At 45.0% G+C, this 17,049-nt stretch overlaps 1 protein-coding gene across 2 annotated transcripts in view; it reads right to left on the bottom strand.

Moving 5' to 3' along the window:
• Positions 1 to 450: 450 nt before the first annotated feature.
• The window catches only part of MALT1 (MALT1 paracaspase), a 59,896-nt gene continuing 43,297 nt past the window's right edge, over positions 451 to 17,049 (bottom strand). For both annotated transcript variants that reach the window (XM_054986404.1, XM_054986405.1), the window contains 4 exons: positions 13,250 to 13,399; positions 8,927 to 9,084; positions 7,481 to 7,606; positions 451 to 5,874 (listed from right to left, as the gene is read on the bottom strand). In XM_054986404.1, the coding sequence (XP_054842379.1) occupies positions 5,404 to 5,874; positions 7,481 to 7,606; positions 8,927 to 9,084; positions 13,250 to 13,399 (905 nt within the window). In that variant the 3' untranslated portion in view covers positions 451 to 5,403. The remainder of the gene's footprint in view (positions 5,875 to 7,480; positions 7,607 to 8,926; positions 9,085 to 13,249; positions 13,400 to 17,049) is intronic.

The raw sequence follows: 17,049 nt of genomic DNA, 5'->3' as shown, positions 1-17,049 counted from the left end.
ATCAGCATCACTTCTGCAGTGTCTGGTTTTGGTTTCAATTTTTTTCCTTCTAGTCATTTGACCAAAAGTTGTCAGGCAGCTATTCAGGACCTCTACTGCATCACCAGGAGATTTGGATAGTGAGGGACTGAGCTTCGTATCACCTGCATATTGATGGCATCCAATTCCAAAGTTATGAATGATTTCTCCTAAAGGCTTTACACAGAGGTTGAATCACATGTGGAATTAGATTGCACTTTGTGGATCCCTGCAAGATAATTCCCACACTAAAAACAGCGAGTCACCAACCGTAACCCGTTCCATGAGGAACAATTTAAATGATTTAAGAATTCAACAATTAATTAATATTTAATTAAATGATTCAAGAACTGCAATACTGCACATTGGAAGCATCTAAGATCAATGAATCTGTACAGGGTAGAGAAGGAGAGAAAGCAGAACATCTTTATGAGCTTCTTTTTATTAAATTTTGAAAATAAAGGTTTTAACATTATTTTGTGCAAATCAAGCCAAAGAGAAACAGTCCTTGTAAACCATTCCAGCTTTTACAGTGGGATTTCCCCCTCAATAATAATAAAAACATTTAAAAGTTTTCTTTACAAAATCCAGCATTAAAAACCGCAACGCAATTGATACAAGCACCCTACAAATGACACCGCAAGAGTCTCCAAGGCAGCTGCTTCATTGCGACGGTCTAAAGAAGGGAAAAAACACTTCTGGTCCAGAAAAAGCAGGCTCTTAACAGAGTTGGGAAATGTGCAGCGACAGGGAGCACCAACCTCTTGTACTCTCTGGTCCATCAGCATCACGCCCCAATGCACCCCAGGAAGGAATGATGAACCAGATTTCATTACCTGCCCTGAGTCGTTGATGTGTCTACAAGGGGAGGGGTAACTATATATAAAATTGGTTTGTGCAAAGTGAACAGTAGTTGGAGCAGAAGCTGACGCCCTGCAAATATGAGGAGAAAGAAGTCCCGAGATATACGGGTGAACACATTCTGTCCGTGTAACCAAATACCCACATTCTTGACCCGAGCAGCTGTGGCCATGAATCACAACAGGCCCAGCTGACAGCTGTTTCAGCAGACCTCGAACTTTTGCTCTAAAGGCACAGAAAAACAATGACTCCAGCAAGTCCCTATAAAACAAAGGGAAGTGATGTACAAGCACTTCGAGGGTCTCCAAAATAAAATATACGGCCAAAAGGTTTTCACAAGGGAAGCTTATATGTATCTATGGAAATGTTGTACATCGCCCTCATGAAGTCTGAATCACACCGTTTCCTGGAGGTTTTTGTAATGTGTGAGGATCTTGGCTACACCTTTTAAGTTTGTTAAAAAATTTCAAACTGGGAAAGGTTTCAAACGCCTATGAGGTCCCCACTGCAATTCAAAATGCATTTCTTCTTTTCATTTATGCCCCACCTTTCTCCCCGATGGGGACCCAAAGCAGTTTGCATCATTCTCCTCTTCTCCATTTTAGCCTCACAACAACCCTGTGTGGTAGGCTGAGAGTGTGAGACTGGCTGAAGGTCACCCAGTACAAGCTTCCATGGCAGAGTGGGGATTCAAACCTAGGTCTCCCAGACCCTAGTCCAATGCTCTAACCACTACACCATGCTGGTTCCTACTGAACAACAAGCAGGAGGCCTGGAATGTTGAGTGCTGGTGAGTCAGCTACAGGAGGAGGGGAGATATCGGCCTGCCTGTTCCTCTGCCCAAATCGACCCCCCTCCCCGATTCCTTGTGAGCAATGCAATCGGAACTTGGTTCTCCTCCAAATGCTGCCTGGGCTATATGGCTTTAGACCCAAGCTACAAGTGACGCCTGACACAGGTTGGGCACCTGTCAGCTTCCCTCAAGTTTTGATGGGAAATGTAGGCATCCTGGTCTTGCAGCTTGGCTCTCCATTAAAGTTTACAGAAACTGCCCCCCCCCCCAACACAGCAGAGGGGAAGGGGGGCGCCCGGTAACAGCCCGATGCCTGCACTCCCCTCCCGACCGCATGTAAACTTCTGTAAGCTGCAAGACCAGGATGCCTACATTTCCCATCAAAACTTGAGGGAAGCTGACAAGTGTCCAACCTGTGTCAGGCGTCACTTGTCGCTTTGCTCTTAGACTGCAGGTGTGTGTGTGGCGGAGGGGGCGTGGGAACGCCATGAATGCATGCTCCTCCACACCAAACAGTAAAAGCTCACATGCAGAAAACTAGCAATAGTTCTAGCTCGGCTTTCTCCCTGGCATGCTAATTGTATGGAAGTGTATTTAAGCCTTTCCCTGCAGCCTGAAGTGTTATATAGCCTGCACAAATTTACCACCTTGGTCTGAAAGTTTACTTTTGAGATCAGTTTGTGGGGAAGGAGAAGGAGGACTGACATCAGAAGGATTGGGGCCACCTTCCTGTTTCGGGAACTCCGCCCCCAAGTTCAGCCTTGCAGGGCCATGAATGCTCTGAGCATCACTTGTACAATACGCTGCAATGTGCGTGGCTTACAAGATTCTTGGGGATAGCCATGTCTTTGCTTGAAGCTTGACGGGCTTAATCTTGCCATGAGCTGAATAATGTTCAGATGTCTTCGGTCCAATCGTAGGAGGGAGCCGCAAAGGTTTCCCAAGTGCCGAAGGTATACAGAAAAAACACACATTACCATGGCAACAGAAGCTCCGCACTAATTGTTGCCTCTTAAGCTGGTTCTGAAGCCCACAGGTGGAATTGTACTTGAAAAGCCGCTGCACTGCTCTGAAAGTAAACCACGATGTAACCAAGAGGGATGCGGCGCTGTTATGTGGAAGCTTTTAAACACTGCTTACGCAAGTGCCTCTTTATGCACAGCCGCATGCAAACACACACCTCATTTGCAATCTGAAAAGGACGAATACAATTTCTAGAATTATATTTCACCCTTACCCCCTCCCGCTCTCCTCCAAGCAGGAGTGGCAAGAACGTGCCCCTTTTATCATAATGAAACGGAGATACTTGCAATTCCGAAGAGTGCCCAGGCTTCTGCACGGGACCACCAGAGTCCACAATTCCAGGCCAGCATCCTCTGGAAAGCTCAGGGCTGACTCATGTTCTGGACTTCCATGCCTCCCGAGCGTGCACAGGCCGTTTTGATTTGGCACCGCAGCATGAGGAGAGAGGGCTTAAAAGCCTTCTCTGGTCTCATTTTCCAACCCTGAGAACAGCCCTGGGGAAAGGGTTCAAATTCCTTGCCCCACATCTTGTAGCCTGGAACCAAACGGCACCAGAGCGGCAGAGAACTCCAGAACATGTCTTCGTCACATATGAGTCAGCCCGTCAGACACGCTATCCCTGTTCAAGTGCCTGAAAAACTTGCACTATCCATGTAACTTTGCAGGTTGCCAGGCTATGGAAAATCCATGGAACCTCTGGGGGTAAGGGATTACTGAAGGTTTCTGAAGGTAAGGGATAATCCATCACTGCTTTTGACTAAACAACTGACTAGAGGCTTGTTTACATCATGGACACCTGCCACAATAACTGGCCTTTCCCGTAAATGTTAGAAAGGAATATGAACTATGTTTGCCAAAGGATACTCGGCCAGCATGTTAAGATTTTGAGAATTCATAGGAAAATATCACTCTCGTTCACATCTACTTTGAACAGTATAACAATATTTACACAACACTTTGGTGTCACGGTGTGTGGGATTAACAAATGCTACTCCCCTTTAGGAAACTGCAGCTGAAGGAAAAGGGCTAGCACCCGGCCAGTGGACCTCGGAACACAAAAACGTAAAGCCAAAATAGAAGACCTGGACCAAATGTGCTGGGAACAGCAAGGTCTGGTTTCTGACGAAGAGAGCTGTGGTTCTCGAAAGCTTACAGTAAAGCTACAGTAAAGCTGGTTAGTCTTAAAGATGCTACTGGACTCTTTACTGTTTTGCTACTACAGACTAACATGGCTAACTCCTCTGGATCTACTTTCCCAAGTTCGGGCACAATAAACACAAAATGAAGAGAGAAAGGTTGGGGCTGGCCAGACAGCAGCATCCTTCAGGGCTGTAAGTTCCTTTCACGTACTTAGCTGGCCTTCTCCCTTACGCCACTCTAAAAGCCCACTTTCCACATGTTAGTAAAGAGTCCAGTAGAATCTTAAAGACTAACCAACTTTATTGTTGGTTAGTCTTAAAGGTGCTACTGGACTCTTTACTATTTTGAGACTACAGACTAACACGGCTAACTCCTCTGGATCTACTTTCCACATGGTTACAGCTGCCCAGTATATCCTCCAACAGACCGGAGCACAAGCAGAGGGGGGGGGGGGAAGGACCCAATACAAAAACACTGAGAGAGGGGGGGGCTACAAGGGATAGAATTACGGCAAACAAACAAAAGGTCCCCGGTAAAGGGAGACAGCCTTTAGCCTCCACGAGTATTCACCATTCCCAACAGGATCTCTTTTATCCGTTCCTTCCCTTCACTGATTAACCTCTTGCTTTCTACTGTGAATACAGTGCCTTACCCTGCAGGCTTCTCCAGCGTTCCCCTCTTGTCCCTTAAATTTACTTGCCAGCTATCATCTGTCACAATTTCCCTACTCCTGTTTGTTACAGCATCCAAGATTCCACATCAAAAAGGCCCAGGAGCTCCAGAACTGGGATCTATCGTTTAAAATTTAAAGTTTGTTTGCGAGGCATCCCTTTCCTCATAAACGGAGGGACTGCACTGGAATGCAAAGATGCTACAAACAAAGCCAGCGGAGGATAGAGGAGCAGTATCTGTAAAGCTGGTGTGCTCTTGGTAACTAGCAGCCAGGTTCAGGTGCACTGACCACACACACAAATCTCTTCCTTCCCGGCTTTAGTAACATGGCACTTGTACAAATCTGTCTTCCGAGCAAATGGCAGCTTTGATTGACAAGGTTTCCCAGGAAGCTTTCTGATAGTGTGGAAGGTTCAGGGAAAGAAGCCAGAGGCATGATGCCAGCAAAAATAAGAACATCCCTGGGAGCCCAGGTGGAGCGCCCACACAGTCCAGCATCCTGTCTCTGACAGTTTCCATCCAGATGTTCAAGCAGGTCAGCAAACTTTGTGCTCACCATCCATATTCAGAAGTATCGTGTCGTTCCCTGAATATACCCACAAAGTTCGGAGAATGCATCTTAGACTTCTTGTACTGTAACTGGCGTTGCTGTTTGGCTACGTCCCTCTGTCTTCACTGGACTCTTCCTTACCACCATCTTTCAATTTCTTCAACCCTTCACTAGCAAGGAAAAACTATCTAGGAATGGTGCAACAACTCTGTCATTTCCTGTTGCCTAACAGATACGTGTATTATCAATAAATGATAATGCCCTTCTCTCAAACCAAGAGAGGTCCACAAAAGCAGCGTTGCCACTCACTTCCCAAGGAGCATTGCCAAAAAAAAAAGGACGGCAGCTACTGTGGATGAGACAACCTTAAGCTTCCTGACAAATGGGACCCCAGTTCTTCACCTGTATCATCCGACGTCTCCACAGGATCGTTGCTCTGGTTTGAGATGGAGGGATATACCCAGGCCGGTTGCCAACCCACCAACCTGTCTGGAGTCACACCACAGTGGCACTTGACCGGCTGCAAAGGATCTCCCAGGCGCGCAGGGTTGAGTTGGCAAAAGCCCATGTAGGGATGTGGCGGAAGGTGGTGACTGGAAGGGGGGCCATGTTTGGCTGCCCCCACAACAGGTGACGGGGTGAGGCAAGGTCCACTGGGTACGCAACAGCTCTGGATGCAGCTGTTCTTCCGGAACCCTTGGTGAATGCGGAGTTTAGCAATGAGCGGCTTGCCGATGTTCACCAGCTTCTTCTCGTCCACCACATCATCTATTCCAGCATATTCATAATGCAGGCAGACTGCGAAAGTTAAGTCTTCCTGTGAAATAAAGGGGCAGAGTGGGAGAGAAGAGAATGAGAAATAAATAAATGGCAACTCTCAGTGCCCACCCCCCAAAACAAAAGCAGCCAATTGAGAAAAATTCTGTATTAACTAGCAACAAAGCCTGTTGTGGTAAAATATACAACGGGCTCTAGAAAGGAGAGGGTGGGCAGGCGGGCATTCCCTCATCCTCTGTCACTGATCCCAGCCGAAGACAGGGGCGGGGGCAGGCACGGCCAGGTGAACGGGGGACGAGCATTGCCACCTTCTCCACTTCTGATCCCAGCTGGGTGAAGGCAGGGGCTGGGCATTGCCACCTGCTCCGCTCCTGATCCCAGCTGGGTGAAGATGGGGGGCGGGCATTGCTGCCTGCTCTATGTCTGATTTTGCTTTCGGCTTCCCGCCGTGGCAGCCTCTCTGAAGGTCTGGCTGCCTTATCTGGGCTTCTCTCCACAGCAGCACCCTCTGGAGACACACCAGGGTAGGAAGTGAGTCGTCTTGAATACGCTTAGCCTTTTATATAGCAGGATTGTGGTTTTGTTTTTACAAGTTCACATCTTTGCACACAATAGGAAGAACTGCGTGAGGAAGGGGATTCTGCTGCCTCCCAGATAACACATTCTATGCTGGTTACAGTCTAAGAAGGTTCTATCTTTTAAAAGCAGCTGCAGTTTGCCATGGCTGGTTTTTCTTACTGCACCACATGCCACAGTTGTTATAACGGCAGTAAGTCATTCTTTGCCCACAATTTGGAAACTGGCTACTTCTCCCCACAGTACATGCTGACTGCCTGGCCACGTTCCAATCATTCCTCAGCCGACACTTGAGTGTCACGGCTGCAGACCCATTCATGTTCTTTTGGGTAGGCTGGACTCCCAAAGGTCACCTCAGCAAGCTTTCATAGCACAGAGGGGATTCGACGTTTTGTCTCCATGAGCCTGTTGGTGCTGGAAGAGAGCCAGACATCTATAATGCCTCTCCCTCCAGTCATCCAATTTATTAAACAAAATTTATGCCTTGCCCAGAGCTGAAATACATGCAAAAACATAAAAAACAGCAATTAATCGCTGAGGAAACACCAAACAAAACGAAAGTCCTCACCCATTGGTGGAAGACTGCACCCGCTGGTGGAAGGGGAGAGACAAGTTCCAGAGTTTTGGTGCCATGACCGAAAAGGCCCTGTCCCGGGTTGCCACCTGCCTAATGTTAGAAGGGCCGCCTAATGTTAGAAGGGCCTCTGACGATGACCATAATGGTTGGGTAAGTTCAAAGATGTATTATTTATTGAGTGCATTTTTATCCTGCCCATTTTCTAATGAGCTATCCTCCTCCATTTTACTCCTCTAAGGACTCTCTTGAGATTGGTTAGACCGAGAGGCAGTTACCAAGGTTACCCAGCAAGCTTCCATGGCAGAGTGGGGACCTGAACCCAGGTCTCCAAAGTCCTCATCCAGTACTCTAATAGCTACACTACGCTGGCTCCATTTTACAAGGGAGCTGGTCGCTCTGGGCCATTAGTGCTTGCCAAAAGTTTCATCTTATTTCAGTGACTGATACAAGAAACAACATAAAATGAGTCTGCCCGACAAAAACATGAAGTGACCTTTAGCTTCTGTAGTGAACTTATTCTTGTATAAAGGCAGTGTTTGGGCAAGTCCTTTGAAAGCAAATAGCTGCCGGTTTCCTCGGGTGTCCCCTTGTTTGATTCCTTAGGATCTACATCCAAGTCCTGCCAAAACAAAGCAAGCAAAACATTCCATTGCAGATTCGACAGCAATAACAGCGAGGAAGGCACCAAGGAGGCATTTTCTCAGCCAGGCCTACGATTATTGTCCAAACTGAGAATCATTAAAATAGGAAGGAGGGTAACATTTTGAAAAATAACTAACACTAAAATAAAAAGTGTTTCAGTTTATGATGGTGCTGATTCACATATGCATAATATGACTCTCTGTACGCTTGGATGGGGAGCAACTGAATGTCAACTAACTTTTATGCCATGCAAGTTCTGTTGGTACCCACGACGTACATAATGCGCACCTATTCGAGCAAGTAAACCAATTGCTTGAGGCTGCAAACACTACATACCAACTTGCAAGAGTGAGCCAACCCTTATTCTTCATCTCAGCCTTTAAATTCCCCCCCAATTAAATACGTTTTTAATCACCAGTTATTAACAGGAATAAGTTTCCTTACTTTTAACTTGCATGTGTACAGTGCTGTCAAGTCACAGCCGACTTTACAGCCATAATTTTCATCACGTGAGCCCCAGAAGATGAAGGTTTAAAGGCAAGAACTCCAGTTCAGACAAGTGCCCACAGAGAGATGTTGGTCAACTCACTCAGTCTCCAAGGTGTAAAAATGGTTCTTTTAATGAGTGACCTTCAGAATTATTGCGAGTGAGATGTATACATTCCCTAAGCCATATAAGTAGGTGAAGTATAATTGTATCTTGAGATGAGCTGCCAATGATTTTTCACAGCATGAAAAATCTCTCTCTCTCATATGTAAGAGCTGGTCTCCATCTGCACGATGGGACCAGCTGTCAGTTCTGCAAATCCTGCGGCATCCCCAGGTTTGCGGGAAAGTCTTCATTTTGTATTAATTTTGGCACGCAAGCCTCCACCTGGGCAGAAATTGCCAGACTCCCCACAAAGTAGAGTTCAAGCAGGATTTTGGGTTGCCATGGGAACTTAAAATGGCGTGCAAAAAAACCAGGCAGGAGCAGGTCTCCTGCACACATCTCACCATGCTGGGGAGGGAGAGGTAAGCAACAGTGCAGGAGAAGGACTGAAAGCCTAAATACAGGGGGGAAAGGAAAGAGCAGGGACATGGAGCATGGGGCAGAGGGGTGAGCCAGAGATGATGGGGAGCCAGACACAGTGGCAGGTCTGTCCTTTGTAATACATTATTTTTTCAACTCTGTTAAGTATATTATTTCATCAGAGCTGCTAGCTGTTGGACCATACCATTTGTGATTTAAGGAAACATGTACGTTTTAGATGGTTAGCCCAATACAAAGCCATGCCCACTCCAGACAGCAACTTACAGGAGGGAAATCTGTGACGTAGGCTTTGCACACTGTTATTTCAGGCGGTTTCTTTACTATCCTCGTGTAGACAATCATGACGTTGGAAAATTCGGCTGCGAAGCCAAGCTGAATTTGAACACCGCACTCAAACTCAAGGCACATACTTTCTGGAAGCTCTGGAAATAAACACATTTTTAAAAAATTAGTACCAGTCAACATATCTTTAAAAATTAGCTGCGCAAACTGTATTCTTCCTTACATTTTACTAGTCAGTAGAATGTCAGGGTTTACTTCAGCAGACAGAGAGTACATTTTGTTTTCAATCAGTCTTCAAGACCCCATCGACTGGCCCTTCCAGCAACCCCTTGAAAGATGCCTCTCTTTTAACCTTCTGTATACAAATTATACCTAAAGTGAATTTCAAGGGCCCGCTGGATTAGGGACAACAAGCAGCAAAGGATGGGGGTGAAGAAAAGGGGACGATGTGTCTTCTTTCAAATCACAGAGCAAGAGCATCAAGGAAGGCCATTCAGTCCAACATAAGCTTTGCTCCAATGGCTCATCTCCAGAACTAGAACTGGTAGGATACAACCGAGATAAGAATGCCTGAAGTTGCTGAAAGTGAGCTTTCCTCAACCTAACTGTTATCATCTTAACTTTCTTTGGGGTAGATTTTTCTTTTAATCTTCCCCTTACACCCTCTGGGTAGTTTGCTGCCACCAGGAATGTATTATTCCAAAATATTTTATTCCAATTGCCCCTTTGGTAACGTGTTTAAGCATCAGGCTCCTTCGTGGTTCTATGTGGCCCTGAGGATATGAATGGGATATAGCAATGACAGCTACACTGGGATATAATAAAACAAAATAAATGTTTATTTTTCAAGAAGCGTATTGGTTTCATAAAAGTAGTTCTTAGTTCTTAAAGTTACTTCATCCAAACTCATTCACACAGATCTCTTGTAAGGCTTCACACACAGTTAGCCTCTTTCTCTAGGCTCTTTATTTCTCTCACAGAGAACTCCTCAGACAGCACACAGCTAGCCTGTTTTCTTTTCACTCTCAATCCTTTCTCTCTCAGGTGCACACACAGTTTGCCTGCTTCAAATAGAGTGAATATATAGTCTCACAGACACACTCAGTTCAGGCTTCCACTCAGGTTGCCTTTCCCTCACAAATACATGAACACACTCAGGCTGCCCACAGCTCGCCTCTCTTGCCCTAACTGAATCTTTTTCTCTCTTCCTCAGTAACTGAAAACCGCCTTCACTCCGCCCACTCTGTCATCAACCAATCATATCTCTCACTCATCTCTCTTTCACCCCCCCACTCTTCACCTATCTCACCAAACATTTAAAGACACATGCACCCATTTCTTTAAATCATTACACTAACATTTTCTTATCACACAGCTGCTGAACATCACTTGTTAGCAAAACAAAACAGATACTTCACTGTCCTTGGAAGTCTTTTACGTACTGTATGATGGAGAGCATTCCGAGACTGAACAAGACTATTGAAAGCAATTCACTCTTACTGCCCATTTATTTATCCCACTTGTCTCCCCAAGGGGCTTACAATACCATTCTCTGTGACTCCATTTTATCCTAACAAGCCCATGAGGTAGGTCAGGCTGAGAGAAACAGACTGCCCCACAGTTACCCAATGAATTTCCATGGCAGAGTGGGGGGTGGGGGTCAGGCCTGGGTCTCGCAGATCCTAGTCTGACCCTAACTACTACGCCACACGCACATCTCAAAAAGGTGACTTAATATAGATTATATTTTATCCTATTTTAAACATACAAATCAATTTTTATACAGAAATTGATCTTATCACCAGTTCTTAAGGTTTGGTTGGCCAGATCAAGATGGAATCCTATTGGCCACTTCCACTATGTAGCCTAGTTCCTCATGGACTTTGACAGATCCCAGTCTCCTCTAATTAAACCTGAGTTAATAGCCTTTTTATACATTCTCTGCTGGACACCTATGGTGAGGTCTTCTTCTGCTTAGCCACTATTTGGTGGTCTGAGTTCTATGTTCTAGATTACATCTTCTGGACGTATAACTTCTTTATTCCTTAGCTTCTACTCAGCATATCACTTCAACACATCTTATAATTGAATGAGAGGCACATCTGGTCTCTATCATAGCAGGACCTTTTTCTCAAAGGTTTGACATGAATATGGACATATGCGATTCCATTCAGGAATGATTATAGCCAGTGTAGTGTAGTGGTTAGAGCACTGAACGAGGATCTGGGTGATTCAGGTTCAGTTCCCCACTCTGCAATGGAAGCACACTGGGTGACCTTGAGCCACTCACACTCTCTCAGCCTAACCTACCTCACAGGGTTATTGTGAAGAGAAATGGAGGAGACAGAATGTTACAAGCTGCTTTTGGTTCCCATTGGGCAGAAAGGTGGAGTATAAATGAAGTAAATAAAATAAATTAAAACATAATTGACGCACTTTCCCTATAGGTCACAGGTTCTCCACATACCATTTACTTGGGGGCCTTCCTCCAAGGCTTTGCCAGTTTATTCTTTAAACTTGCTCTTATCCCATTATTTCCCATCTTTCCCATTCAGTTCCACCTGTCCCTAGCCGGCACAGGTTCAAATGTTCCACTTGTGTTGAAGCATCAGAACACATGGAAATAAGGCGGGGGAGGGACCCGCTTCCCTATCCCACACACCTCTTGATGTAAAGCTGATCAGAGCCGCCCCCCCCCCCCCCGGCCTAATCAACTTCCTACTTTGTACATGAACAGGACAAACACATGAGACGTGGTTCGCTCTACGCGTGGAGCCTCTAAATAAAACAAGTGTCAGATTCATGATTAACGGTGCAATCATAAGCAGCAAAATGCAGTTCCTTCTAGCCTTGGCCAAGCCACAGCGACATCAAAAATAACTCTGATAAATATTGCCTCTTGGCTGATGCAGAGATAATAAATGCTCAATGTAATAAAAGCTCAAAGCCCTTACCCCCAATGAGAAAAATTATGTGTTGTTTTTGAATGTTTTTTACTTTTGAACTGGAGCACTATCTTTTCTTTTAAGACAGTTTCAGGTGGGTAGCCATGTTGGTTTGCAGTAGGATAGCAAGAGTCGAGTTCATTGGCATCTTAAAGACCAACAAGATTTCCAGGGTGTAAGCTTTCGAGAGTCAAGCTCCCTTCGTCAGATGGTACCATCTGACGAAGGGAGCTTGACTCTCGAAAGCTTACACCCTGGAAATCCTGTTGATCATTAAGATGCTGCTGGACTCGAATCTCTATCTTTTCTTTATAGTCTTTAAGACTCATTTCTTGATCATATCCATGAAGGAAACAGTCTTGAACAACCAAACTTCATTTGTAAAGAAGAAAGAAAAGATCTAAGGACTCCTACATAGACATCACATCAAGCCCAAACTGGTATATACATTGCAAGTATAAGTGTTAGAATGTATAAAATTGTAATAGTTCAGGAGGGCCCTTTTGTAAAAGGAACAGGTTTGTAGTTTATTGCATGTTTTCTTGCTTTTCTTGCATGTCTTCTAATTCTTGTAAACCAGTTTTTGCATTGTATATGATACATCTCATAGTATTTTTATTGCATTTTTGTCTCATTTTGTAATGCAACTTGAGTCTATAAGTGCTATAAAGTAAGTGTGCTATAAAGAAAGCAAGTAGGCTAATAAACAAACAGACATTTCTAATGCAGAACCAAATAAAGCATTTGAATGCCTTTATTAGCCTTTGAACTATTAACTGGGTTACAGAAGATGGCAGAGCTGCATATAAAACAGGGCTCAGAAGAGGAAGTTGTGGCTGTTAAGTGAATGGCAATTTTCATATTCCATTTTTATACCTACAGCCTTATGCATAAAATGACAAATAGGTAGAAAAAGGCCAAAGCAGTGTGGTAGGAAGTAAAAAATATGTATACACTTTGAGTTTTCCAACACACTACTCAATTACAGAAGTTAGAGACGTGTAGCTGCTCCAGTATTACAAAAGGGGCTGCTACAGCGCTTTATCTGCGTGGGTGAAACTGTCATGGGGCAACTACTAGTTGGAGAAAGAGGCTGTTTTCAGAACAGTCTAAGCTGTGGTTGATAGCTGGCCCTTTGCTAAGTCAGGGAGAAGAGCTGGAGGTGGAGACAGAAGTGTGATCTGCTGGATTTCTATTTCCCCTTCCTTTCTACCATCACTTCCTCTGCATTCGTTATATGGCAAACCGTTTGAGAATGCAAGCCTAATCATTCAATGCAAGGGCAATACTGTTATCCACCCCAAGACCCTGAGAAAGGAGGGGCTATTGGTTTAACAGAGGGTGTCTGTATTTGCCATACCATGAGCCTTGGCCCACTGCAGGTTCCGTGCCAGCGCCTCGGCAGAGGTTCCTGTTTGCTGAATGGGATCAGTCAACGCTCTCTTCTCAGATAAACTGCTGCGAATCTCCAAAGCCTGCTTGCCTTTGGTAAGGTGACATTTGCCCATATCTAAAAATAAGACACAAATCATTTTCTAGGAATCAAAGCTGCTGAAAATTCTAATTAAAGCTTTTCCACTACAAACACGATTCAAGGGTCATTTCAGAGCCTGGCTGTTCCAAAATTCAGTACTGAAACAAACATACTGTGCAAGTTTTCTTACAAGAAGTACTTTACTAAATGCTAAGTTGGTTGGGCGCATTCGGTGTGACACAAACATTTCTTCTTTAACATCCCAGCAAGGTTTTTATTCAATGTTTTTCACCTTCTTCTCATATGGATATGCACTTTCTCTTTTCCTCAAAAATCTTCTCATGTACACACAGGCATTTGGGTTCCCTCATTTCACTTGCAAGAACAGGTGTTCTTACTGTCTTGCACTACAGATAAACCATGCTGTTTTGCTATCAATAAGTTATCTTTTTAATTTGGGGGACCCAGACATTTTCAGTCTCGAAAATGGTCTTCCTAAACAAAGCAGGTACATTTTTGTGAAAAATTCTGCACCTTGGACTCCTTTTAAAATTTTACTGTAATATTTTGGCAATCATTATCCTTATTTTTACATAGCTGCCTTTTCTGTTTTAAAAAGAAATCCTGCAAAGACGGCTATTTTCTTGCACACGCCCCACCCCCCTGCCAACCTTCTGTAAGGCTATCAACTCCCCCCCCAGAGAATTATACTTCACTTGCTATACTACAAACAGCCTAATAACCCACCTCGCTCTGCTTGGTCTCTCTTGACATGGAGCAGTTCTCTAGGGTAACAACTCCCTTCCTGTGACACAATAACTGTGCATGCGTGGGCCGTCCTTGGGATGTTTTGGAACTAGACAGAGTGGCCCCTTTTCTAATAGTTTTTTCCCCTTTTGAGTCATGCAAAGAAGAGGAAGGGTACACCTCAGTTCCTCTGATTTACCACAGAAGCCCACAGCTGTTCCTGTGACAGAGCTTTCAATGAAACTCTGTTGTCATCTTTGTGGCCTCTGTGCGGTCCCAAATGGAAGATGAGTAAGCCGAGATTCTCAGTTGAACAGGTTACGTAACCCAGCTTCCTCCGCTTCCGCATCTCTTCTAATGTTGACATGTAACGAGTAGTGCCTGATGCAGCAACTTTCTCCTACAGCAACTCCCCACAGGAAAGCAAGCTGAAAATGTTGTGTGTTTTGGTCAAGTGCGTGTGGATCTGCAATCAACAATGAACTCCAGCTATGCTTTCTTTCAGGAAGGCACTCCATTGGGAGAGATTTATCTTTTTACCACTGTAACAAATAGATACAAGTCTATTGCTTTTCTGGAATAAAATTGAGAGACAACATTGTGTAGGAGAGTTGGAGTGTGGTGGTGGTAGAGAGTGCCCTCAAGTCATAGCTGATTTATGGTGATCTCTTGTGGGGTTTTCATGGCAAGAGACTAACAGAACCGGTTTGCCATGGCCTGCCTCCACATAGCGATCCTGGACTTCCTTGGAGGTCTCCCATCCAATTACTAACCAAGGCCGACCCTGCTTAGCACCCGAGATCCGAGATCAGGCTTACCTGGGCTATCCACGTCAGGACAGAGTGTTGGAATAGGATCTGGGAAATCCAGGTCCAAATTCCCAATTTGCCATGGATGCTTACTATGAGTCAGTGACACGTTCTCAAGCTTAACCTACCTCATAGGGTTGTTATGAGGATAAAATTGAGGCGAGTGTTACCGAGCAGCCCCCCCTCCCTCCAGAGGCCAGCCATGAACTGGGTCTGAGTTCTACACTAAAAGATTGCCGTGCCTGTGTGCCTCTAATACACATGTCAGTTTCATATCTGATGCTGCAACAGACTGACAGTTCCTGGACAATTGCTCTCAGAACTCTTACATGGCACTGCCCTGCTCAAGCTTATATCTGGACTCTCCTGTGTGATGCTGCCCTGTTGCCAACCACGGACTGTGTCTTAAACGCTGCTCCCTTGCCTGCCATGAGAGCTTGCCTTACCCTGGGCTCCAGCCATGCTGCCAGCAGCCAGATGCCAGCCAGGGGAACCTTCGGTGAGAATGGCTAGGCGCTTCCTGGCCAGCTCCTGCCGGGAGCCTCCCGTGGGCTGGTTGCCCTCACTGCCAGACAGTCTGCTGGTAAGCCCTAGCCAGGCCCAGATGACAGCCATGTTCTCAGAACAGCCAAGAAGCTGAGGGGAACAGCCTGCTTTGGGAAGCCATTGCGAAGGAGCAAGCGGACCACGTACGCAGCAAGAGAATCCCACTCTCCTCCACATTTCTTAACACCTATCCAGAATGGAGATTGATCATCAGTCAGCCGGGGCAATCAACAAGCGCACATCAAAGCAACCTTTGCACTCCGGACTTGAAGGCACCGGAACGAGCAAACTGCCCGGATCCCCTCCCTCCTCCCCATCCCCTCTCCCCAAAGGTATCATTTATAAATTAATCAGACTTCAAACATGGTCCAATCAAGGCTGTTCCGATGGCCTTAAATCCTTTGATTTAAGTCGTGAGAACCACTGACAGGGGCGCCAGCCCCTGGGTGCTTTGAAAGTATATAAGCTAGCCCCTCAAACCCGAGGGTGCGCGCGTGCCAGCCCCATCCCAGCTACCTTGCTGTCTCTCCGTGACTCCAGTGTGGGCGCTGGATCATGTCACGTCCATATCTCTGACATGCCTACTGCTTGTGAGTATGCCCTTGTCATCGTGGGGTTCCTGCTCAGGTCTCTAATTTTCATATCTGTATTTCTTAGATCTTGTATGTAATCTTGGATGTGTGTGTAATTTCAGGCATACGCTACACTATTAGAAAATACACGTTATTGATTGAATACTTGTAGTCTGCCTCTTTGTTAAGGGGAGCTCTGAAAATGGACCTTGGTATAGCTGGCTAGATCCGCGCTGTTTTAGTTCTGGACTGCTAAGCTAACTCCCCATCCTATTAACAGAGCAGTTCCAGTAACACGAGGAGAACGATTTATTTACTTTATAGCCCACTTTTATCCCTGACAGGGACCAAATAAGGCTAACAATATTCTCTCACTTTGGGTCACCATTGGGGAGAAAAAAATTAGATATAAATGAAGTAAATAAAATAAATAAAACAATGCTCTGCTAACATCTAGAGAATGTATGACCCTTCCTTGCCATCTGTAAAACTGGTAATATAATCCAGATGAAACTGAGAAATTCTGTTAGGTACAAATTCTAGGCTCTCTCTTTCTCTATATATATTTTTTAAAAACCCACACTCTTGAGCCTCAGAATTGCAGAGAACCATTGGCAAATGAACCAAATAACTTTAACACCAGTTTCAAACTCCTTTGAAGGACAGGGTGTTTGACTGGAGGATATGTATTACTTAATCCCTTCAAGAAGACGTTCACCAGTCTTGTGTACCTATAAGGACAACTGCTAGTGACTCATGATAACCTGACAATGGATTATCCTAACCACCAGACCTGAAAAGGAGTAATGGATCTAACTTCCCACCCACTCTGTGCGGAACCCTTTCATTTTTCCCGTATAGTTTCCACTTTTATTGAATCAGCAGAAGAGGGACAGAGTGAGAGAGAACGTGTGTGTGTGTATTAAGGAATATCTATCTTGCCACCCTTTACACAATTTTAGTCATATGCAAACACGATGAATCGAAAGCTAGTTTTAGCCCAGGGACTCAC

This window comes from Eublepharis macularius, chromosome 8 (genome assembly GCF_028583425.1).
Source record: "Eublepharis macularius isolate TG4126 chromosome 8, MPM_Emac_v1.0, whole genome shotgun sequence".
In the NCBI taxonomy this organism is placed as follows: domain Eukaryota; kingdom Metazoa; phylum Chordata; class Lepidosauria; order Squamata; family Eublepharidae; genus Eublepharis; species Eublepharis macularius.
This window is presented reverse-complemented; position numbering and strand designations above follow the sequence as displayed.